The sequence below is a fragment of the Symphodus melops genome, assembly GCF_947650265.1.
Source record: "Symphodus melops genome assembly, chromosome: 6".
Taxonomy (NCBI): Eukaryota; Metazoa; Chordata; class Actinopteri; order Labriformes; family Labridae; genus Symphodus; species Symphodus melops.
In genome coordinates this window covers 26244710-26269016 of record NC_136696.1, presented here as the reverse complement: position 1 = coordinate 26269016, position 24307 = coordinate 26244710, and the positions used below count along the sequence as shown (strand labels likewise).

Sequence of the window (24307 nt, the reverse complement as noted above, 5' to 3'; positions counted from 1 at the left end):
GGCAGCAGAGAACAGTAAATATCAGGCTTCAGCGGAAGTCAGAGCAGTGGTCATAATTAAAATCTTTAAGGAGTTCATTGTGCCTCTGTACGAAAAAAGATAAGGAACAAATAGCTGAAGCATCATTTGAAATGATTATATTAGGAGCAGCGCGAGCTCGGTCTGCAGGGACGTGGTTTGGGGACTGGAGGGTCGCCGGTTCAAGTCCTGGTGCAGTCCAAGGCTGGAATTGGAGAGGTACCCCAAACAGTTCAGGTGCTCCTTCATGTGCAGCCTTCTTTACTCTGACATCTCTCCATCAGTCCACGTCCATAGGGTCGTGTTCGTGCAGCATGACTCAACAACAGAGTGTAAATTTCCCTGAACAGGATTAATAAAGTTTTTTTTTTTTAAAAAGGACCAATTAGAAATCTAGTGAGTCGGGTGAAGCTTGGTGTGATGCGTCTTTAATGTGCTCTACACTAAAAACAAAACAAGAAAGAAGCAGAAGTATGAACAATTTGATATTTTATAATGTACACATTCTCAGTTTAGGAAAATGAACATGAGTATAAAGTTTCCATACTGTACATTTTGGTCATTTTAATACGCCACATTTCAAGCTTACAGCATAGATTCCCAAACAACCCAAGAAAATATGGATTGCTTTGAATCCCAGAAACACATATTACCCAGAGGCAGTTCAAAATGAACTTATAGCATCCAGAATAAACACTGTACATACAGCAGATCCTTTAAAAACCTCCTCTGTTTTTTTTTACTTATTAAACTGACTGACGGGCTGTGTGGTCCATAAACTGATAGTTCTTATGATGAGCCATTCTTTCTGACTGGCAGTCACAACGATTCGAACACACTCGATGTCAAAGCCTATCTTGCGGTCCACGTTGGTAACCTCAATGCTTCCACCTTTAAACTCTCCTAACGTGATGTAAGACGTACACTGTCGCCCCTGTTTGGTTTCCACAGATTTCTGCCCCACTTCCACAGCTCCATGGTGGAGGATGTCATTCTGTCTGTCCTCTGTGCCGGTCACAATCTTTATTCTACTGATTTTCGTCGACTTATTAAAGACTATAACAAAGAAGTCTCCGGTGCACGGAAGCTTCCCCCAAAAGTACTCATCAACGATGCTGCTGTAAGCCTTTGTGGCGTCATAGTTCTCGAAGACGTTGATGTTTGTGTAAAGGCTGGCAGGAGGGTTGTCAGGAATGTCGATGGAGTCTTCCTCGAAGTCGTCGTCCTTTAGTTTGTTCTCGGCTCCTTTGTAAGAGGAGTAGTAGCCCATGTGCTGGAACAACGAGGGCTTAAAGCGGATCACGTCCTTCTGAGCCAGCAGACCCCTGAAGTGGATGAGGAGCCAGTCGCAGGGCATCTCCTGGTAGAACATGAGGAGGAAGTGAGCCAGCCGGGGAAGATCTCTGGAGTGGTACAGCTTCCCGATGTAGCCCAGCTTGGAGAACTCCAGCATCACCCAGTAGGAACCGTCTCTGGACGTGATCACCTTCTTAAGCGCCGTCAGGAAGTTCCTGGAGCAGCGCACGTCGTCCTCTAGCATCATGTAGAAGTGAGAGAGGTTTGTGCAGAAGTTCAGGAGGAAAGCGTAGTCAACGTTCTGCTTGGAGCGGAAACGAACCCGGTCCTCCGGGTCGTTGTAGTTCCTTTTTAACCCGTCCAGAGACGGATAATACTCCTCTGGAGTGTGAATCACCAGAAGGCGCCCCGCAATGATGTGATGAGCAAACTTTCTGGTGATTTCCTGCACTAGGTTTTCACACCACACCAGGTCAAAGTCTGCCAGGTGGACCACAACCACAATCTCTTTGAGTTCCTCATAACTGGACTGATCAAAGATGGATTTGATCGTCTCTAGAAGGTAATTCCCCTTCTTCCTCTTCACAGACGACAAACCAATAGTAAGATACTCTGTGAACAGAAAAGGACAAAGAACTTCAATATGTCTTGTTAGCGATCAGATATGTGAAAAACACACAATATTATTCGCTCAGTCGAAACGCATACTTTTGCGGGGCAAAGGGGTTCCAGCCAGGTAGCGATACGTCACATTTATAGTCCCGGAGAAATTGGACAGATCTCTGAGTGTGTGGACGTATCTGTCAGAGTTTGCAGGATGCATCAGCGACTCTCCCAGCTGTCTTTTCTCTGCCTCCTGAAATCACAGACACGAAAGCTCAGAGAGTACATTGATTATGCCAAGAGCCTCTTCACAAAGCCTCAACCTCTCAATGTCGAGAAGTCTCACCAGCACATATCCGTCATCCATGTAGAGGTTGAAGAAGAGCAGAAAGGTGATGAGGAAGCCGAGGAAGGGCAGCATGGAGCGTTTCCTGAAACACCTCATCTTATCCGCACACTTCCACATCCGCCCAAAGATCACGTCTCTCACTGCAGAGAACCAAACAAGGAAAGAACATGAAAGGACACACGGGAAGACATGGAGCAGAAAATACACCATACACCCTGTCGGATAAATATTCACAAATAAATATTCCCATGGCAACGCCATCTCCTCTTTAAGTCAAGCTCAAGTTGGGAAAGTCCAACGTTCAAAAAGCCATGACGATGCACGATGGCACAGTGGTTAAAACACTTTGATTGACGTGTTCAGGTTGTTCCAGGCGTCTCGCTCAATTACAGCTAGGATTGGCTCCGCCCCTATAGGCGGTAAGTTATATAAGCAACATATGGATCGATGCATCCAACATTTCTGCGACCTGAAACGCAACAACATGATATCATCACCCCACTCTGAGCATGATGTCAGAGAAAAATGGCGGCCAAGCGAAACATACAGTACAGCCACTGCAGACAAGGTGAAACACAAAACTTTCTTGGTCAGTTTAGCACTGAATTATGTGTTATTCCACTAAAGTACATTTGTTCAGACGCAAAAAAAATCCCATTAAAATAAGAATGTTGATTCGTGCAGCTTTAATTACATTCGTCATTAGCTGCAGCCTTGAGGTCTCAATCATAAAGCTGGATGAAATTCATCGTTAATGAGAAACTCAAGATGACAGGTGTGGCCAGCGGTGCTGATATGGACATACGGACGACTGATCTCAAGGTTTATCATGTGATTAAGTGGATAGATTTAAAAAACGGATCAGTTTGCTAGTTAATCTAACTTTACACACAAGGGGAAACGTGCGTCATCTGTTCAAGCCAGGTGATATAAAACTCAACACACACGTCTGGCTTCCCTTTGATCCAGAACAAACGCCCTCAGATATTTACTCGTACTGCTGACAGTTTTTCAGAATAAAAAAAAAAAAAAGAGTTACTCTTCTCACTTTCTGTCCTATTTGGCTCCTCATCTAAAAAAAAAAAAAAAAAAGTTTGGTCCCATGGCACTATCTCTAATTTTGATCGTGCGTAACACACGAGAGCCACCTTCAATGTGAGCAACCACAGAGCTCCCCTGTGACAAGGACAATCTCTGCATAGGCTCATACGCCTGCCGCTGGGCCCAATAACTCAATAAACAACTTATTATTCATTGTGTTATTCATTGCTCGAGTTCCATTTTAGGGGGAAGAAAACATCTGCCATCTGCCAGAGAAAGTGAGCCATTTTGTGTCTCTGTCACAAGAAAAAAAAAAGAAAGAAAAGCTCAGCAGTGGCACCTGAGAGATGCAACGGCGAGAGTAAGTGGAAACTCAATGACAGCTGTGAGTCAATAATATGAAAGACCTCACAAAGAGGGCTCTTCTGCACACACACAAACTCCATTATCTGAGACGGCAGCCGGCAAAATCAGATTTTGAGGCGATGAAAGAATATCTAACAAGGAGAAATAATGGCCGCATGCCTTCTCTGCGGGAAAATACTGCTAAGAAATTAGATTTTTTGTTTGCCTTCTCCGAGTGAATGTAAACAACAAACAAGCCTCCCATAGGTCACGTATATTTATATGGAAATGAAGGTACGTCTATGAATAAATAAGCTCCGTTTGTTGGGTCTATTTGCTTTTGTTTACAATGCTTCTCTGCCAAGTTGTTGTTTTTTTTCCTCAGCAAATTATCAGCCTGTGTGCGCCCGGTGAGCTCATTTCTACGACTGGAGTCATTTTAGATTAGAGCCAGTAAAATAATAACAGGTAGAGGAGAATACAAATGAGTTTCAGCACTTAAAAAAAAACCCTGTTATATGTCCTATAGGAGCACTTATCTTGACTTGTGCACATTAATAATACACTATACAGAAGAGGGAACAAGAAGAGCTCTGTTCTTTCCACTCATCTGTTTGCTTTATGAATGCACACTGCAGAATAAGAGGAATTAAAGGAAACTACTTCACATTAGAACAAGTGTGCATTACAGGGAGATCTTCAGGAAAAGTAAGTGAATAACGGTGAATTTAATACTCAGAAGAGCCATTTATGAGTCCAGTCATTCCACTTCAATGTGCAGTTCATCATCAGCTGGAGGACAAATTGTGCTTTAAGCTAATAACATGAAAGTGGAGAAGTGCAGGATGTTAAATTTGGTGCTACTTCTTTCTTTAATTACACATTAAGACCATCGCCAGGAGTCACACACTCCCTTTAATACCGCAGTCCTGCCGTTTGTCTGAAACTCGACTTTATCGAGGCCCTAGATCTTACCGACCCTGGACATTTGTCAGGAAATATTAAAGATAACAGGATACCAAAGTGGAGAGTGTGATTAAGTATCTGCAGTTGTCTGAGTGAAAATGATCATAACAACTAAAAAACCTGGAAACAAAAGCAAGGAAGCTTTCCTCGCATGACATTTTCATCATCAGGGACATTTCCTCTCCTTGTGTGTTAAACGGGTGGAGAGCTGCTTTAAACGCTTTTGGCGTGGATCTTTGGTCTTTTGCAGGAGCAGCTGATGTGGATGTTTTCTCATCCCAGGAAACCTCAAAAAGCAGGAGCAGCAAGATGCAACAGAACCTACAGCTGTGATCGAACGTCTCTTTAGCTGCTGGGATTCTGCACATTTGTGGACTTTTCAACATCCTATAATTAAAATGACCAGCGTGAAAAAGTCTCATTTGACGAGAAATGTTTCAAACATTGAAGAAGTTGATACAGATGACTTTTACTGGAGGGGTTTTTTTATGTCGTGTTGGCGAACTGGAAATCAGTCTTCAGTGACTCTCGACTATTAAAGGACTCTGTGTCGTCTTGGAACTGAATTTGCTCGGTTATTAAAATTTTTCATGTTTCTAAGAATGATCGCCTAAGACTCCCGAATTAAAGAGAGGACAGGTTGCAGTTTTAAAGGATTTACTTCCCATCCAAAGCCATGCTTTCTGTGTATCAACAAACATGTTTCAAATGAGTAATATCATCTAATGACCAAACAACAAACAAACATTATCACTATTAAATTAATACTCCAGTCGTGCACAGCTGATAAATAAACATGTCTTACATGTTCAGGGATGTATGGCAGAGGGAGATCTGAGAGATCTAAACATCTGTGTTGGAGGCTTAAACAGCTGCTGCAGCCACACCTGTGAGTGCAGCCACACCTCACACCTGTGAGTGCAGCCACACCTCACACCTGTGAGTGCAGCCACACCTCACACCTGTGAGTGCAGCCACACCTGTGAGTGCAGCCACACCTCACACCTGTGAGTGCAGCCACACCTGTGAGTGCAGCCACACCTGTGAGTGCAGCCACACCTGTGAGTGCAGCCACACCTGCCTGCAATAATCAATCCAGCAGTACATGTGAACTGTGATGTGACATCTCTGACCACCAGAGGACGCCATTGAGACCTCTATGGAGTTCACATCGGCGGTCTGTCTTGTCTCCGTCTCAGACTGGGTGGACTCTGGGTTTTAAATCAAGACCAGCACCATGTCCTGGTCTCGGTCTTGTCGCAGTCTCGGTTTGCGTGGTCTCAACTACAACACCAGGTTTAAGATCCAATAACTAACTACATCACCTTCGAAAGTCTGAACCTTAAAAAATAAAGCAGTGATGCTTTAAATTCCAAAAAACAAAAGGCACTCAGCTCTCCCAGTATGCAGGCTGTGCTGGTTGTACTGGGAGCGTCACCGGCGAGAATGTTTTACACAATGCTAAAACGCAGCCTGCTGTCTCAGCAAAACACCTTCCCTGAATAAATTAAGCAATAAACAAGATGGATGTGCTACATGTTGCTGCAGAGACTCCACAGTGATGTATCTACATGACAGCTGGCTCACATCTCTGACTGGATGATTAAATGTGGTTAACGCATCTTCCTCAGGTTGGCCATGTGGTGACTGTTTTCCCACCCCACACCTGCTGTGAGCTCTGTACAGTAATCCATCTAAAAAAAACGCACGTTCCTGCACAGAGCGCCCTTCAGCAGTGGAGTGCGTGTGCGGGGAAAGAGGAAGGCTTTAAATGGCTATTTAGATGAGGATGCACCAAAACACACCGAGGGAAGGTCATTCATTGGAGTGTACAGCTGCTGAGGTGATTATGTTACAGCGTTTAAAGTTTATGATCTGAAAGGATGTTTTCATGAACAACACAAACGTTTAAAGGTGCAGTACGCAGGGCCTCGCTGATGCAGTGGTTCGTTCGTCTTCCCCCGTGTGAGGAGGGTGAAGTCCTCCGACCTTTCGCCACTGTCTCCCTCATCCAGTCCGACCTCTCTGGAACTGGAGGGTCGCCCATTCTAGTCCCAGTCAGGATCAAGTCTGGAAATGTTGTCTGGTACTGTAGCTGAAGGACTTCCTGAGCCGAGGTGCCCTTGAGCAAAGCATGGAACTACCCCACCAGCTCAGGAGTGCTCGCTGTGGGCAGACCCCTCTCTATTCGTGCATGTCCACTGGGTCCTGTTTGTGCAGGTGTGTGTGTGTGTGTGTGTGTGTGTGTGTGTGTGTGTGCAGCATGTTCAACAGCGGGATTACTAAAGTAAATCTTCTTCTTCTGGTCAGCTGGTCTCACTTCCCTATCAGAGACAGGGTTCAGTTTTAATGTGAGTGATAACAGCTCGGTGACTCAATATGTTTTTAATGGAAGAAATTAAATCATTTTAAAATCAATAACATCATTTCTGAAATCTTCTGTGTTTACGTAATGATTTGTGTCGCCGTGTTATCAGATACATCATCAGCACAAAACAAACCTGAGAACAGACGTGCTCCCCCTGTTTGGTTCCTCCTCTGTTATATTCACATTAAATTAAATATCTGAACTGATCACATGCTGATTGAGTCTGACCTGAACTCAATGTTTTCCATTTATCTCGTAGCTGTTTTACCCTCAGTGTTCGACTGTCGCGATCCGACCTTGCTCATCTGAACACAGCTTGTAAAAGGCTCTGCAGGTTTCTCCTTGGTGCTTCTGTTTTCTTTTTTTTTCTTTTTTTTCATAACTCCTCACTGCTCAATGTTTGATATTCTCAAATGGCTCTCTTTGTCTCTTAAGCACTGGATCCAGTTTCTATTCAAATGATCCACTTTGACTATTCAGCGTATTTAAAACAGCATTTCTAACCCTTCAGCTCAAACTATCACAAGAGTGTTTTTTTTTTAAATTTATTTCTTAGTTTCACATGTTCATAAAAATGATTAAAGCTGGAAACGGGAACGTTATGATGAACACGAAGAATACAGCCAACTGTGTTGTGAACGTTTATTTATCCTCTCTTTTTCCCTGTAAACAACCCTGGATTCTGTTAGTGACCTTGCATCAATAAAAGCAGATTGAACAAGTGGCCTTCCTCCAACCGTCTTTTAAAACTGTTACAGCCTGAACAATAACAGTGATGATGCGTCTGCAGGAGTATTCTTGCAGTTTGGTTTCAGAGTGCCGAGATGTGCTGGGGAATCTGTGCCAACAGCTTTAATGTCTTTTTTTTTTTTTTAAATCTCCTCTAGTTTATGAACTTCAGAGTCTTGTGAAACTCTGTGAATATAATTTAATATACAATGGGCGTCTTAGACACTTTATCCAGCTATTATTCTTCATCTCCATCCTGCCTCGGCGGGCCTCGGGCAGAGAGCTAATGTGGGTCAAAGCACTGACTGCTGAGGAGAGCCCATCCTCATTACGGCTGCCACCGCTGGGACTGCTAAAGCCTTTCATGTTCGTCTTTGACCTGAAAGGTAAATACACTCCAGATGCAATTTACATGTAGTGCAGGCCTGCTGCTCTTAAGTAGCACGCTTCAAAAAACAGAGAATTATCTTCTGCTTAGGGCTAAAGACTCCTTTAATCACAAACTCTGAGCATCTGCACTTTGAAGGCAAGCGAGACAATTGATTACAGAGAGCTGATGCTTTAAACAATAGAATTATAATGCAAAAGGTTCATCTGAATAATGCAGCCGTGACATATTTGAAGTGTTCTGAGTACAGTCGAATGCAGGACGAACAACGATGTGCTTGCAGTTCTTTAGCGCCCTTATCCCGAGATCATAAGTGAATTATTTTGTTTACTCGAGATAAAAACTTAAAAAGGAGAACAACACAATTAATCACAAGAAAAATACTTTTTCTGCTTGATATCGTGGCCTAATTGTGGTAAATTGAAACTTCTTGTCAGGTAGTTTGATCGCAGGTTATGGAGCAGGATGCATCTGAAAGGCAGTAAAGATAGATCTGAATTGTAGCTTTCGAGCTCCAAACTCCAAAAATCCTTTTTCATGTGAGATTTTTGAGGAGTTTGAGGAGCACTTTAGACAACATGCTTGTCACATGACTCTTCTTTAGGCTTCAAAACATCTTTTCAGGAACTAACTGATGGCATCACTGAGACGACATCCACGTTTTCTTACAATCTATGGCCTAGTTACATTTTTACAGTGTCTTCTGCTCAAGTGGGTTGAAGTAGTCTCAAGTCGCAGGCTGGAAGATTTGAATTCTGATCATTAAGTGATCAGGAATTTAAAGAAGAATATCGGCATGACACAAAAAGTGGGAAAAAAACCCCCCACCAGCCTGGTTTTCCTGAATAAGGATTCACATTGGTTTATGTTATATATTCTTATAGAGGGCATGTAACACACCATAAAGAAGCTCTCGAGCCCATTGAAGGATGTTGCGGTGAGGCAGATTCCTGAACAGCTGTTTCGAAGGTTAAATAAAAACCCTGAAACTCACTGACCAAGAAAAACCATCTTTTTTATCAGCACAGAAAGATAAGAGGGGCATCTGAGCAGCAGTGTGAACGGACAGTCAGAAACTTCATGAATTTAGCAGAGAACACACCGAGCCGGGTTTTACATCCAGAGCATAAAAGCTTGTGTTTGAAATTCAGCGTTGGTCTGCTCACCAACACAGCCTTTGGCTCGTTTCCCAACCGTTTCTAAGCTTCCTGTTGTATGAATATGTAGGGATGTTACGGTCCCAGCGAATCCATATGCAACGCAGAATAATAATGAAGCTCTCTCAGAGAATGAATACTCTAATGAGATGCCATTTTAATAAGTCTGTGTGTTGAACAATGAAGCCATTTGGTAAACACTGTTGTTCATGTGCGTGTTGACATGCAGGCGGTCCGTGAGCCCACGTGGACCCCGCCGAGCTGCGAGGGTCTTTGTGGTTGTGCGGCAGCAGCAGAGTTATTGATTGCGTGTCCTTGATGGGGCTTTGTGTTTCTGTTCATTTAAAAGTTTTCCACTGGTTTGACTTGAATGAACTTTTAAAAATATATTTAATTTGGCTGAACTGAACAGTATTGAGCGACTTTGACCTTGAGTATTTATTTTCACAGTGGTCTGTTGACACACACTGCAGTCACTGTGATTGACTTCATCTCTCAATAAATAAGAAGCCGATTAAACTGAACAGACTCTGAATCATGTAGACACACTACGAAAAATATGAAAGGCTTTATGAATGGTTTGATTTTAATAAAAAAAAAAAACTTGGTCCAACAGATTCCATTAAAGCACCTGCAAACATGCAGACCTTCACCTGTAAAACAATCACACACAAAAAACAACTGAAAAACACAACAATGAATCCCCTCCATGACAACCAGAACTCGATAAAACTCGGCTCTGAGCTTATTTAAGATAAAAAATATGGAAACATGATGAGCGACCTGGAGAGCGGTGAACGCCTGTACGGATGGAGGGCAGACTGCAGTGATGTCCTTCATTCATTTGTTTAAACTTCAGAGAAAATGAAGAAATGTTTTGAACTACATGCTAATGTCAAGTACATAAGAAAAGGCCATCTTTAAACACTAATAATTAAAGACAGATTTGGAAAAAGAGGATTCCTCCTCTTAATTATCCTCACTTCTAAATGATGTTTGTAATTTAAGCTAACTGTATGAACAAATACCCAAAGTATAATTGAATAAGAGGCTACAGTTTATGCTTTAAAAAAAACAAAACAAAGAGCTTAGTGAGCGCGCTCGCTGGAGCAGTGAAGCTTTCTGCCTTTAACTATTTAACTATGATACGTGTGTGATTAAAACCCTTTTTCGAAAGGGTTGAAATTATTCATGTAGCACATTTTCAGGAAAACGACGAATAAAAATACACACACACACACACTTGGACAAAATAAAAAAACCCTGTTTAAACAGCCATATTTTAAGGCTGAAGGAAGATCGTGCAGACTGTTCATAGGGGATGGTTTTGAATTTGATTGAGACACTGACTGGAGTCAAAGTTGATGCATGGATGAAGACTGAAAGTAAAAAATGTTAATAGAGAGAGCGAGTTGTGGAATCAGCGAGTAAACAGCATTTCTTCCACAAGAAAGCAAAATGTTTTTGCTTCCAACTGGGAGTTTTACTCACTGCATCTCTGCCCGGTTCGATGTGTTTACTTATTCATCAAGGTGGTGGGAAAGGAAGGGGGGGGGTTCAGGCAGTTACCCTCTTCCTGCTGTTGGACCAGAGGGGCAGACCTCATTAAAAATACATGGGAACAGGCGCGGCTGCAAGTCCTCTGCCAAATATTCATCCACGCTGCATGTTTGGTTGTCAGCGTGCAGAGCTGATGCGACGCGATCAGCAGAGAGAGGAGTGAAGCGAAGGCTGTTCTGAGTTGAGTGTTTTCTGAAGAACAATGGGGTTGTGCGTTTTTGACACACCACAAATCATGCACATCTTTCAGCCAAATAGGGAAAAACTCGGTAGAGGTGCACAAACAAACTTACCCTCCAGTAATGGACTATTCATCTAATTGACTCGTGTAAAAGAAAAGCTGAAAATGGTCAACAATAAGATAAGAGAAGATATGTTACAATACGAAATGATACGATTCATTTTCCACTTGGATATTTGCCGGGGACTTTATTCAGCTTGCTGTCCTTGTTTTAACTAAATGTCTATTTCTGTGTATGCACCATAGGCTGAATAAAAAGAAGCCCCAAACGTAGGAACTCCCTCTAACGACAGGCTGCAGCATCAGCTCAACTGACTACAAAATTAAAATACACTTCTCAAGCATCGTTCTTCTCTTGCTGATTTCTGAGTGCTCCCTTTTCTGAAAGTCTTAGTTTGAAGTACTTATTTGATGCTTGAAGTTGAAGTTTAACTCTCAAACACACCAGTCATCAGCTCTTGTTTACAGATTAGCCTCCTGCAGACTGGCTCAGTGTTGGAGTTTGTCATCCTCCAAACCGGAAGGCCGGGCGCTGGATCCCAAGCTCCTGCAGATAATATGTCAACGCCCATTGCAGGAGTATTTTGACTTCAGTTTTGCACAACATGCCATCCATGGTATGCATGCTGAGAGCAATATCAAAGTTCCCTGTATTAGGGCAGAAAAGATGATTCAATTTAGTGATAACAGAAGGAATACATCAGTACTTCACTGTATGGTTGGCTATACAGAGCGGTAAGAAAGAAGGATCTGTGATTCACTGTAAAGGAGATCGGTGGGATTCCTTTTAAAGATTGATGAGTCGTATTTCCTTTCTCATTTACACTCTCAACACAAAGCTGTAACAGTTCAGTGAAGAAAGGGAAAGAGGATTTTTTTTTCCTGTGACAAAAGTGATTTCTTTTATAGCCGAGGGAAGACAAGGCAGCGCAGCGGGGGGGGGCAATGATGCAAGCGTCAGTTCTAACGTTTGATATCAGGGGAAGAACAGCGATCAAAACAAGACTTGAAAACCCACATGAAGCAAACGCTCAGCTGCAGGGGCCTGATTTGTACGTTAGTGGGGTAAAAAGCATCATTCGGGTAGGAACAACTGCTGCAAGTTTTCAATATGCTTTCTTCTTTTCAACACAGTTTACAGCTGCAATCCTTAATAATTTGTTAAGAGCTGTTCCTCTGTTAGCCACTGAGCCCGTGGGCCAGAGCTGTAATGAAGAACCCTCAAAGGTTGGAGGGAGATCCTGTGGGATGTGGCTGTTAAAGGGGAAGGAGAGAAAAATGTGCTAACAGCCTGTTGATTTTGCTTCAAGGTTTACGAGTGCTTACAGTAATAATCTCCAACATGTCCCTGCTTGTTTTTAAAAGCTCCCATCATTGTTTTATATCACTCCGCTTCAATTTAACCTGCAGCACACGGTTTCTGTTTCTCACCTAAAAACTAGATCTTTACTCGCAGAATGATACACGTGCTGATCTGATGAAAAGGAATAAACACAAGAATATAAGTACAGTAGCTTATGTGAAGTAAAAAATCCTTTATGGGTAAAAAAAGAAAAAACTAAAATCTCAGGAAGAGAGATCTAAAGCACGGTTCACGTGTCAAGAAAGTCGGGACTAATTCCCCCCTTCCGACCACAGTCAGCGATGGCCCGATCATCCCGAGGCTCCAGAGGTTTTCCTGTCAGATGTTCTCGTGCTGCGAGGAGCGTCACGAGGGATTAGCCTGGAAGACAACTGGGGCAGCAGCGATTTGAAATCATAAATATGAAACATTTTTGATATTTACGATCAGAAATCCTGTTGCGTCGGGTGAGCACAGACAGCCGAGCACGCACACTGTGGATTGTCATGTTGAACGGAACAATAGCCAATCAGGAAGCGAGATGACTGCAGCAGGAGCCAACACAAACAACCATGCGGCGATGACAGTCAGGTGGACGACAGGAATGGAGGACCGACTTGTTGATTGAGTCTAAAAACCAACATCTGGAATTTTTCCTGCTTGTTGTCCAAAATGTTTGTTAACTCTTACATTGCTTTTGTAGTTTTTTTTTTTTTTTAATCTTAGACTGCACCGGGACTTGAACTAGCAACCTTCCAGTTTCCAACCCCAGTCCCTGTCGACGGAGCTGCTGCTCAAGCTTTTTTATCGATCCCCATGAAGGAGCAAGCGCTTTACCACAGAGGCCTTACAAAAACATTTCTGTGAGCTCGAGCTTACTGCAGGATTTATTTACTTAGTCTCACTCCAAACTGTGATTCAGGTTAGCAGCCCTGAGAAGTCTGTTTTATTTACAGCTACAGGCAGCACTAGATGAAGGATCAGGGGACGGCAAAATTTAGATATGCTTCATCCTCTGGGGACCAAACATGCCTGTCCAATTTTTTTTTGTATCTCACTCTGTCCAGTAATGAAATTAGATATTTGAATCTGGTGGTAAATCAACATTTCTATCCTTTAGATTTACGCAAACTGTCTTCAAAAGCATCAGAAGCTACAGAGCGCATGTGCACAGAACCAAAAAATTCAAAGGCTCGATCACGCTTGGTTTTCATTCAGACATGAGGGACGACAAGTAGAGCCAAGTCAGAAGACTCTCTACTGTTACTGCAGGGTTGGATCAGGTCAGAGATGCATGTTAACGTCATCCCAGTTCTTTGTTAACATGAACATGATGCTGTAGAAATAGAGTGCCAGGATCAGACATCACATTCATCTTGTGGCCATCTTGAAGTACGTAGCGATGTTCTTTACTTTACAACCAAACGTCATTGGAAACTAACGCAGAGAAAACAAGATGAGTGGACCTGCTGGAGCCTCGTTAACGATCCTGCGGTAACATTTTGAATCATTTGTAAACGGTCGAGGGAGGACTTATTGAAGCAGGTGAAAAGAGAACTACAATTATCAAGCCGGGAAGATACGACTGTGTTAATCATCTCTAACTCAGATTTCAATTTAGCAAAAAGAAACATGAGCAGGCGAGAGCATCAGCATGCTGATCAAAAAGGGCCGCCTGATCAAACATGATTTTTCAGATTTTAACACACATCAGTTGGAAATGACACCAGTACCTGCTCCAGCAGATTCTGTATTTATATGAAGAATCTGCAAAAAGGTACTAAACCACGCCCAGTTTAACCCAGTCACAGAAAGGCTTTGTGCAATTTTAATGAAATTCGTTCGAAATGGGATTAAAGTTAATTCATTGTCGAGTAAGTATTGATGTATGTGTGTTATAGTGCACATCTTCATAAGACCTTAATGACACCATCAGAAGGCCTCTGTGGCTTTAAAAGCTGCGCATGTTTCGATCGTTAGCATCTGCCATCATGTGTCACGTTGTACATGTGAGGCAGGATTAGAGCAGCTTGTCTGATTATCATGTAGTGTTCAGATTTGTGTCGGGGCTCGATGACTAACTCAGACCTTTTTCTTTTTTTTTGCTACAGTTACGTGACGTCAAAGCCGAGCTAAAAACTGCAAAATGACTGATTTGTGTGAGAAGCGGCGGACAGGACGTGGGCAGTGTGGGGGTCATTTTAAGAAACGTGGTCACCTTGGAAACGTTAATTGCCTCGGATGACTTTGATGAGCGCTTTATGTTTGAGGGGAAGTCAGCTGGCTGTCTGCAGCGACCTCCTGGCTACAGATATCCTGTGTAAGCAGGGGGCATTTTCTCACTTTTGTCCCTGCTGTTTCTCACAAAGGTTTCAGCTCCATTAAGTTTTAGCGGCGCTGGTTTCACTTGGCGTGCTCTGACAGATAGTAAAAGTTGTTTATATGTTAGAGACACACGGCATGTGAGTGTTTGTCGGGGTGAACTGAGCCAGCAGAGGAGGAAGATTGCTTTTTCATCCATTAAAAGGAATAGAGTGTTTTGTAAAATACTATTAACACATATAAACATTTCTGTAACAAGCAGGGACATTAATAACATGTATATATGCATTATATTAGAGATATATATTTTTCACCTTATAGTAGAAATTCTGATTACTAAGGACCTTCTAGCAACCAATCAGGAATACTTCTGACTAGTCACTGAGGTCAGAATCATTTTCACACTCTTACCTGTTTATGATCATATTTATTTTCCTTGTAGGTCATTTAAAGACAGTCAGTAGCTTTTTCTTATATTCCTACATCGGCTCGCGACGTTTCTGGGAGGAGAGCGGATGTGTTTTTCCCTGACCAATGACAGGCGAGTTTGGGAGTTGATACAGTTCAGAGATTTGCTATTAAAACTGGTGAATATTGTGGTTGCGACAGATCAGCTGGAAAAATTGAGTGGATCGAACTTTGTCTTAGCTTCAACTTGTGAACGCATGAGTGGGACTGTTAGAGCCTGAAATGTAACTAACTTAACTTAGGGTAACTGCGTTTTGGGCTCAGCCTTTTGTCACCAGTTAACAAGGCTTACTTCCTGTATGACAGACAGGTGCTAAACCCCTGTGGTAAGCTTGTGCAAGTTTTGCAAATTATCAGCTTACAAAATTATTCTTAAAATTCTCAGGTAGCCTGCAGTGTAAGTAAATGCAGCACACGTAAACTCTGTGCTGCAGTGGGCATGCAGTTCTGGGGGCGATGAGCCCAAGAGGAAGGGCCCAGCTTCAACAAACGATGCTACTGACTCTCCCTTTTAGCTTGCACACCTTCTACTTTTCAGTCTCTAGTCTTTGGTCTGAGGTTTCTCTCTGCTCAACGATTGACACACTGCTGATGTACCTGGATGGAAATGTGTTTTTGAGGCCAGTGATGGAGACCTTGTTAATCATTCATCATGCAGAGGAGCGTCTGCTGCGAGAGGATTCTTGGCATTTAGTCCAAAAAGCAGACTACAGTAAACACATTTTCTGAGTGCTGCTCTGTGGTCCACGTATAATCAATTCTCCTGTTATTGCGTTTCACTCGCTGCGGGGCAATAGGACGAAGGGATATGATATCACCCAGGACTTTCCAATAATAAAATTCTATCAGCAAGAAAGCACCTGAGGGGGGAGGGAGCGGGGAAGTGTCAGGCTCGTCTGAAGCACATTTTCAATAACAAACAGCCCTCCTGTGAGAAGTCAACAATGCCCCAAGGTGAGACGCGTGTGATTTGTCACTCTCAACGCATGACAATGTGCGCTGCATAAATGCAAAATGTGTGCAATCCACCCTCAGGGGGAACTAAGATTTCACATCTGAAATGAAACTGCCTGAGAGGAAAACTCAGATGTCATTAAGTATTCTCAGAGCCCATCACTTTCTCTCAGTGTGCAGGAAGAAGGCTAATCCAGCGAGAAACGTGAAAGGCACAGTGTCTTCGGCACTATTTTCTAGAGGTACATGTATGGGACATCGTCTGGATAAGTGCTGGATGTTATTATACCGTGATGTCACTCATCTCTTTCTTGACTGCATAAATCAAGCCTGGAATTCGTTTGTTACTCCGGAGCCAAAGGAAGCATATGAGGGAGGGGCTGAGGGGGGGGGGGACGAGAAAATAAGACATCGTGCCAAACAGTCAGCGTCCATTTTTTATCTCGTTATCAATGCCTTCATCACATCCCGCCTTGACAACTGCTACTCTCTGTATGTGGGCTTGAAATGGTCATCTCTGTGTATCCTCCTTCGCTGTTGCACATCTGCCAACTGACAACATTAGGCAGTTTTTGTGCTGTCTTTATTGACTTCTCCTCCATTTCTGAGTTGTTTTTTAAGATGTGCTTTTAATTTCACTGACCTCCAGGAATACTGTTGGATATTCCAGTCAAGAGCATTTAGGTCGATCCAACTCCTTTTTTTTTTATGTCATGCACTTAAAACAAACACAAAATAGATAAAATGAAAAAAAAAGATGGAGACTTGAAAATAAAGAGGACTGAGCTGTTGTGATGGCGGCTCCTAAGAGCTGCTCAGTCACTTGACATCTTCCAGACTGGCTGCTGATGAGCCACCTCTTCAGGCTGAGCTTGACTCTTCTTACTTATTATATAATGTCTAGCCTTCCTTTAATTATTATCATTCTGACTGAACTGAAGAAGAGGAGAGAGCTGTTGGAAAAGTGGCAGACTCACCACTCACTTGCCTGAATCTTTGGTGAGAGAGCAGCAGGTGGCCGTCAAGTGCATGTAAAGTCTTCTCATCACCGCCCACCACAGCTTCGACTGGAAAAGTCCAAAAACATCCCTGTCACCGAAGCACTGGCTGACAAAATATATTTTAAACACGAGCTCTGAACAAGCTAATAACCCATGGTGAGTACAGAAATGTCAGTAATTATACTGAAAACTCAACATATTAAACGACTTTACAGACAACCAATTTATGGTCTAATTTTTGTATGAAAAATCCCTTTTCCAACTTATTTTTTAATGGGCTAATTAATATGATGCCAAATGAGGATTCACTCACATTCAGAGCCTGCCTCAAGTGGCCACTCTAGGAACTGCATTTGTTTTAGGTTCAGCGTTGGCTTCATTTTTTAAAAATATATATAGATATATATACTGAGAGGTGGCTGCTTGGTATGGGAAAACAGGGAGATGAGCTGTCGAGATTCAACAGACTATGGGGGAGATGATGTTGGTTTCCATGGTGACAGATGTAATGGAAACATCCGTCTGTGGCAGAGTGGCATAGACACCCAGACAATCTATGTGAGTCTAAAACGACATCGCTTGCTGCAAAAAATCATCCCACAGTTCTGCGGCTGTGATGCTCGCTAAAATAACATTTCTCATTCTTTTTTCCTCCATGAGGCGACGATCCAGAAACGCGATAATTTAGGAAAGCAAAGTGGGATTCACACCACGGCTGAAGGTGTCCAAATTCATATTTTTCCCCTCATTAGTGCTGCAAGAGAAAGAGATGATTTGACACAGCAAGTGAACCATTGGACAATAAAAAAAGAAGCACGTCTGCCACATGTGACACTGCACATGAAGATTCAGCGGAGAGGAATAGTGTGCTCCATTTTTCAAGCATTACTAGAAAAATACTTCCAACAAAAGCTTCACACGGAAACGTGGAACTTTCCGAACTGATTGAATACATTTGGAAAGATTTTAAGTTTCATACGACTCAAATCATTTGACCATCACTTCTATTGTGCATGTCGATGTTTTCACAACAGTAAGTACAGAAATGCAGGGGAGACAGTTTAACGCCCTCGGCTTCAGTACAAAAAGTCTTTAAAGGTTCAAGAAGGATCAGGACTGTAAGATTTAGTTTGATGGAGCTGCAGCTGTTCTGAAATCTTTTTTTAATCCAGATTTTTTTCTTATACTTTCACACATTTTTGCACTAAGTAGGATGAGGTATTCTGAAGCATTGGTGGCAAAAGAACATGGAGGATGGTCGATGACTGTTTCTGGTTTAATATCATCACAAAATGTACAAGAAGATATAATATATAAAGGCAAGATTAAACAGCATATAGACAAACTGTACAGAGCAGAAACAAAGAAAAAAGCAGGTTGATATTTTTGCTCTCTCACATGCAGCGCCCCTTGGCATTGTCAGATATTTTTAGGGGTGTGTTGTTCGTACAAGCTGCTAAATTTCGATGTCCCAAGAACTTTTCTTTAAATCACTCAAGGCTCCAAAAGCAAATCAGTCCCATTGATTGTGTAAAATATGGACATAATGTCAGTGATGTCATCAACTGGTTTCCTAGGAGGGGAACCTACCAATCGCAATCGTCATGTATGGATGCTGGAGCTGAAACACTCATCTACAACACACCCATCTGTCAGTCAAATCGACCACACCCTGAATGCAGAACGTACGCTCAGACACGGAGCGAGGAGGATGCAGGAACAACACACGATCTGTAGGCAGGAAAAAATACAGGGAATATACAAACATTTGGAAAAGAGCGCCGGTGATGTCAGCAGAGAGCACTCGGCGCTGCCGCACATCAATGTCAGAGCACAAAAAAAAAAATACCCCGTGTGCTGCGCTTTTACTCATCAAGCATCTGTCTGATGCTTCAAACGCTCATTTGGATTTTCGTGCATTTGGGAGAACTCACAGCGGAAACATTGGACAATTAAAAAGTGTGGTAGCTAACTTTTCTCCTAAAAAGGGAACAGCTGTTGCTTGCTGACCCTGGTTTGTTTTGTTGCAAATACAAAACTAAGCTTCAAGTAGCTGATGAGTTGAAGCAGCCATCCTGCAGGTCGTTTCACTCATTGTACTTATTTCACAGTGGAAGAAAATACAACTGTTTTCATAAACAATCTGTCTTCATGTGAAATGTGATGATAACTTTGGTTATCACCAGCATGGATGTATATTTGGCAGCAGGCTGACTTTTCTCACCCTCTGAACTCTCCCTGACATCTCTGTCAGCTCATTTTAAAATATGATCATTTTATTACAGAGCCCCGAAACACTGATCCGAATAATCAGATAGGAGCAGAAATTTGGAAACCAGCCCGAAAAGCTTGTGTTGGGAATGTAGACTGAGAGTGCAGCGCAACAAAACCATCATTACTCAGGTGGCTGCCAAGAGCGAACGCGAGAAGCTGCTACTATAAGACGAACATAATAGGATGCTAATAAATCCTCTGGAGATCACCGGGAGTTCAAAATGATGTTTCCCAGAAGGCTCATCAATCAGACGAGCGAGAGGCTGGCTCACTCTCTTGGAAGATGTCCTGTTTCAGCAAAACCCATACTCGTGTTATTCTCTAATATCTCACTTTGATGTAAATAAGCATCATTTCATGAGTAACACAGTCTTTTACCGCTTCACTGTTACGAAGTCTGACAGTTCCAACGTGTAACTGTGTGATCGGGCTGTCCTGTTTTATCCTGTTTTTGATTTTTGGACGTGTACGTTGTTGTACATTTTGATGCAGTTTAATGTTTAAAAGCCACGCTGCAGAAAATCTTTATGGAAATGTCAATCATTCAGTCAGCTGGGACGAGTGTGGTCAAAACATAAACATTTCAATAATCACAGTTTGAGTTTGAATTAAATTATGTGAAAACATTTGATTCCCATGAGATGACTTCTCCACACTTTGTCCTCCACACTTTCCTTTAGAATCACCTTGATAACATTCAATCATTAAGTCAATCAAACTCGAATTCAATCCTTTAGTTTAGCGTAGTTGGAGATAAAAACTCTGTGAAAAGTGACTTTTGCTTTATTGATCACGTGGCTGGATTAGCTGGAGCTCATTGTAAGACGATGTATTGATGAGAGCAGAGTTCTGCTGTTAGGAGCTTTCGAGGTTAAAGGAGCAAAATGTAACTCTGACACCGAGCGTTTAAAATTAATACTGCAGTCCAGAGAGCTGGTAGTTTATTTGCATTTAAAGCTACAGACACAGAGGGAACATTTTATGATATGCTCACGCTTATAATCAGGATCAGAGATTCTTGGCAAGTAACTTAACAGACATGTTTTCAGGAGCTCTATTTAAATGTATTAAAAGTCAGTACATGTGACCTTTACATAAGTCACGAGCAGGGTTGTTGTCTTTGTTCTCAATAAGTTGCCTGAGAAGATTTTAGGTCAGTGCTTATAAATCAGTGTTAAATCCCCTGCCCCCCCCCCAAAAAAACAAATTTGGTCTCTAAAAAGCTTGAAGAAAAATGTCACATCGAGCACCAAGGGTCAGTAAGATTTTCAAACAAATGTCACAGTATTCTTTAACAGATGGCACCCAGTTTTTAGTCGGTTGTAGGTTCCCAAAAAAGCTGGTCGGCCTTGGATTACATTTTGAGAGGCCATGAGTAAACGTTGGCGCTCAAATTAAAGTTGTGAAATCGCTTCATCTTCATGTCCTTCTGTTTGCCCTGCAGAAATCCTTTCATTATCGATCAAACAAAAGGTTCTGACTGCCATAATGAAGCTCTTTTTTTTCTATCCTGGAGGGAAAAAAAATCAACCCATTAAGACATGTAAGAAACCTGTGTTAAATCAGTATATCCCTCACTTTCATTTCATTTCACATGTTGTAACAAAGGCGGAAATTTACGTGTGTTGAAATGTCACTCGAAGGATTTTGATCAGATTTTTTTTTTTTTTTTACAAAAAAAGGACTGCAGTGAATTGGAGGGATTATATTAGATTAGATAGAATCTGAGTGGATTGGATTAGATAGGACGAGACTAAATTAGATTTTGAAAAAAAGAAGAGACAATAAGATTTAAGCTTTAAAAAAACAACAATCCAATTTCATCCACATACTTTCATTGTTTCCGAAAATAACCTGAGTTAATACAGGAAAGAATAAACACCGTTTAAAGATCACAAATGTGACACATAAATAGTCCTGCATTTACATAAAGTAGGTATTTAATAACTGGAATTCAGCGTATTAAAGCTGTGATCAATTATTAAGAGGGAACATTTCAATTAGTGAAGCTCATTACATTATCTGGGAGTTAATTATATGAAGAATAGCAGCGGTGAGCCTCCACGCTGCAGAAGACTAATGTACATTTAGCCATTAAAGAGCTCATTTTTCTGGATGAGTTGTTGTTGTGTTGTTAGTAGGATAAGTTGGGGAAAGCTCTCAGCCTCCGTTTATTCTTCTGGATGTGCTGCGGAAATATTTCTGATTTGTTTTTTTGTATTTTTCTTTACCAAGAAGAGTTCACGTCTTAAAACATCAACATCCACTGTGTGAATTAAAAAGGAAATTTGGAGGCAAAATACTCGATTCCCATGAGATGACTCCTACTAACTTTGTTATTCCACTCGCCTTTTCTTTAGAGTCACTGTGGTCACTTTCAATCGTTCAATCAATCAAACTCTATTTAAATGGCTGCAGCTTTGATAGCCAACAATTTGGTGCAGTTAGAGTTAAAAAGGTGACAGTCTGCATGAAAAGTGACTTTTGCATTGTTGATAATTTGGACGTTGATAAGCTGGAGCCCATCATGTCGGCTGAGCGCTCATCAGTCGTGAACTCTCTCTGTGGTTAGTTTTTATGGAGAAGCTGATGTGATGAGAAAAGAATGCAAGGCTGGAAAGAAGACCTCTGCTCCGACCTCCGCTTCATCAATTAAGACTTTCTAAACCGTCTGAAGTCGCTATAATTTCCAATCTGAGGGTTTGCACGCCTGCCGCGAAGAATAATGAGCGGTTTACTTTGAGCAAAGGTCGAACAGTTCACTGCGGGACATGTAAACAGTCTTCTCCTCTGCTCAACAGATCAATTCCCATTTTGTTCCTAGACTTAATATGCTTCTCATATCCCTCTTCTTCTCCAGCTTTTGTATTTATCAGACTTCGGCTGAGTGTAGAAGGTTAAATCAAATCTTGGTTTTTTTTCAGTGCCTTAGATTGTGTTGTTGATTATGTAAGAATATTAGTTTGTATTATATTGATGTACAGCAGATGCCAACATGTAAATTATTTCTTGGGGACTCTCACTTTAAGAAAACTGGATCGTCGTGATACGTGTATTAAAAAACCAATTTGAAAGAACATTTGATCACTGCGAGTGTGGTCTGGTGGGATTTTTCATCTTTCTGCACATTCAAGATGTTCCAGGCAGAGGTGAGCCGGAGACCGTGTGCTCGTAGAAAGATGACGCTTGGATGCTTTGTGTGGCAGGTTGCAGCCATCCTCGATGATCAAAAGCTGCTGTCAGGAAACTCTGAAACCGGGTCTTCAAACTGTGGGGACGCCTGACAAGCCTGCCACCTCCAGAGGAGACAGGCTCTGCTTATTAAGACTGGAGGAGCGGCGTGCTGTATGTAGCTGCCTGCTGGGAGACTTTAAACACAGCAGCGACTCATTCTCTGCTTCAGCTTACACACAACAACTCAAAGACTTGTTCTACAAATCACACAGAACATCACTGAGCAATTACCAAACTGACAATTTAGGTTTATTACACGTTCAAACATGCATGCTGCTCTAATAAATCTATTTTTAGATGAAGCCTTTTTTTTTTTTTTTTTTTTGTTTCTTTAAAATTTAATCCAAATTTAAATCCTGCAGCAAATCACAGCTTAATGTAAAACCACGTTTAAAATGTTAGGTGGCAGGCAGTCCTACGATGATGCACACAGTCCCGTGTGATGGGATTCAGGAAGATGTGCAGTGTGCACGTATGCAGAGAGTTTTCTCCATTAGAACTGTGATTGTAAGATAAAGCAGAGGGCGATGATAATGACATTAGGCTTATTCACACAGGAGTAGTGTAATTACCTGGGGACCTCTTACAGTGTCATTTGGAATAAATGCGGAGGTTGTCTGTGATCTTAAGCCTGTGCAAATCTGCCACTCACCACTACCCACTATATTTCATCAAACACAGGGGTTACGGGGTAACATTAGTCCCGTGTGACTCGGCATCTTTGTGATGTGGGGTCTTTTATTGTTTTGGGGTTTTTTTAAGGTTTTTTTTGTGTTTTCCGTGCCGTCTTTCTTTCTGTCTTTTTCCCTGTCGAGGATTATGGAGGCTGCGTTGGCAAATATAAATGAAAGTTTTGACAGCTTTTATGGGAGTAAATTCAGGAGGCTCATCGAGCTAAAAAACAAAAACAAAAAAACAACAACATGTAGACCCATTCGCAGGAAGAGCAAGCTTAAATCCATCACAAGAGCGAAATGTCAAACGATGATTAGATGGATTTCCTGCGTGGCGGCATGCGGTAAGGAACATTTCAACAGTTGTTATGTGGTACGTTTGGTCTCTAACGTAGGCTAATGATTAGTTACCTCTACCTTCAACATGTGAATGTGTAGGTGTGAAAGCACTTTGACTTGTCCATCTACCATTAAAATCCAGCGATCGCCTTTCTTCTTCGCTGGTTCACGAGACAGTGACAAGAACATGACGGCAAACAGGTCATGAACAATGTCGTCGCGTGGTATTTCACGTCTTCACAAGCCAACGAAATTCAAACAGCTGACAAGCAAACAGCGTACGAAGCTCTGCAAAGGATACGCCAACTGTGTCCTCCATGCGCCGCGCAGAGGCGCAGGCGGCTTTCACCGTCTGTGTTTGTCAAAGGCTTTGAAATGATGGAGAGCTTGTTGACACATTATTGTGTATTCAAAGTTAATCTGAGAGTAAACAGACACAGCTCATCATGTCCCCGCAGTTTAAACACTGCTTTCAAACACAAACAAAAACTTGACTGGCCTTAGTTTTTTTTTTTTTATTCGAAACAACAAGCTGTAAAAACACATCTACTGTTCAGAAACTGCTTCATTTCTTTTCTCTAGTAGAGTGTGTAGTTTCTGTGCCTTCATATACAAATTAGGTCTCATCTCAGCTGACA

The 24307-nt window shown here is 42.0% G+C and overlaps 1 protein-coding gene across 3 annotated transcripts in view; it reads right to left on the bottom strand.

The window, feature by feature from the left end:
* Positions 1–469: 469 nt before the first annotated feature.
* Positions 470–24307, bottom strand: part of LOC306825972 (alpha-1,3-mannosyl-glycoprotein 4-beta-N-acetylglucosaminyltransferase C-like) — a 35386-nt gene continuing 11548 nt past the window's right edge. Inside the window, exons 3-6 of one of the 3 annotated variants that reach the window (XM_079346973.1) lie at positions 17132–17214; positions 2264–2402; positions 2023–2170; positions 470–1926 (exon numbers count right to left, since the gene is read on the bottom strand). In XM_079346973.1, coding sequence (XP_079203099.1) covers positions 758–1926; positions 2023–2170; positions 2264–2402; positions 17132–17193 — 1518 coding nt within the window. In that variant the 5' untranslated portion in view covers positions 17194–17214 and the 3' untranslated portion in view covers positions 470–757. Of the gene's footprint in view, positions 1927–2022; positions 2171–2263; positions 2407–17124; positions 17215–24307 lie in introns of all 3 variants that reach the window. The other 2 variants (XM_079346975.1, XM_079346974.1) reach the window with 2 other exon arrangements.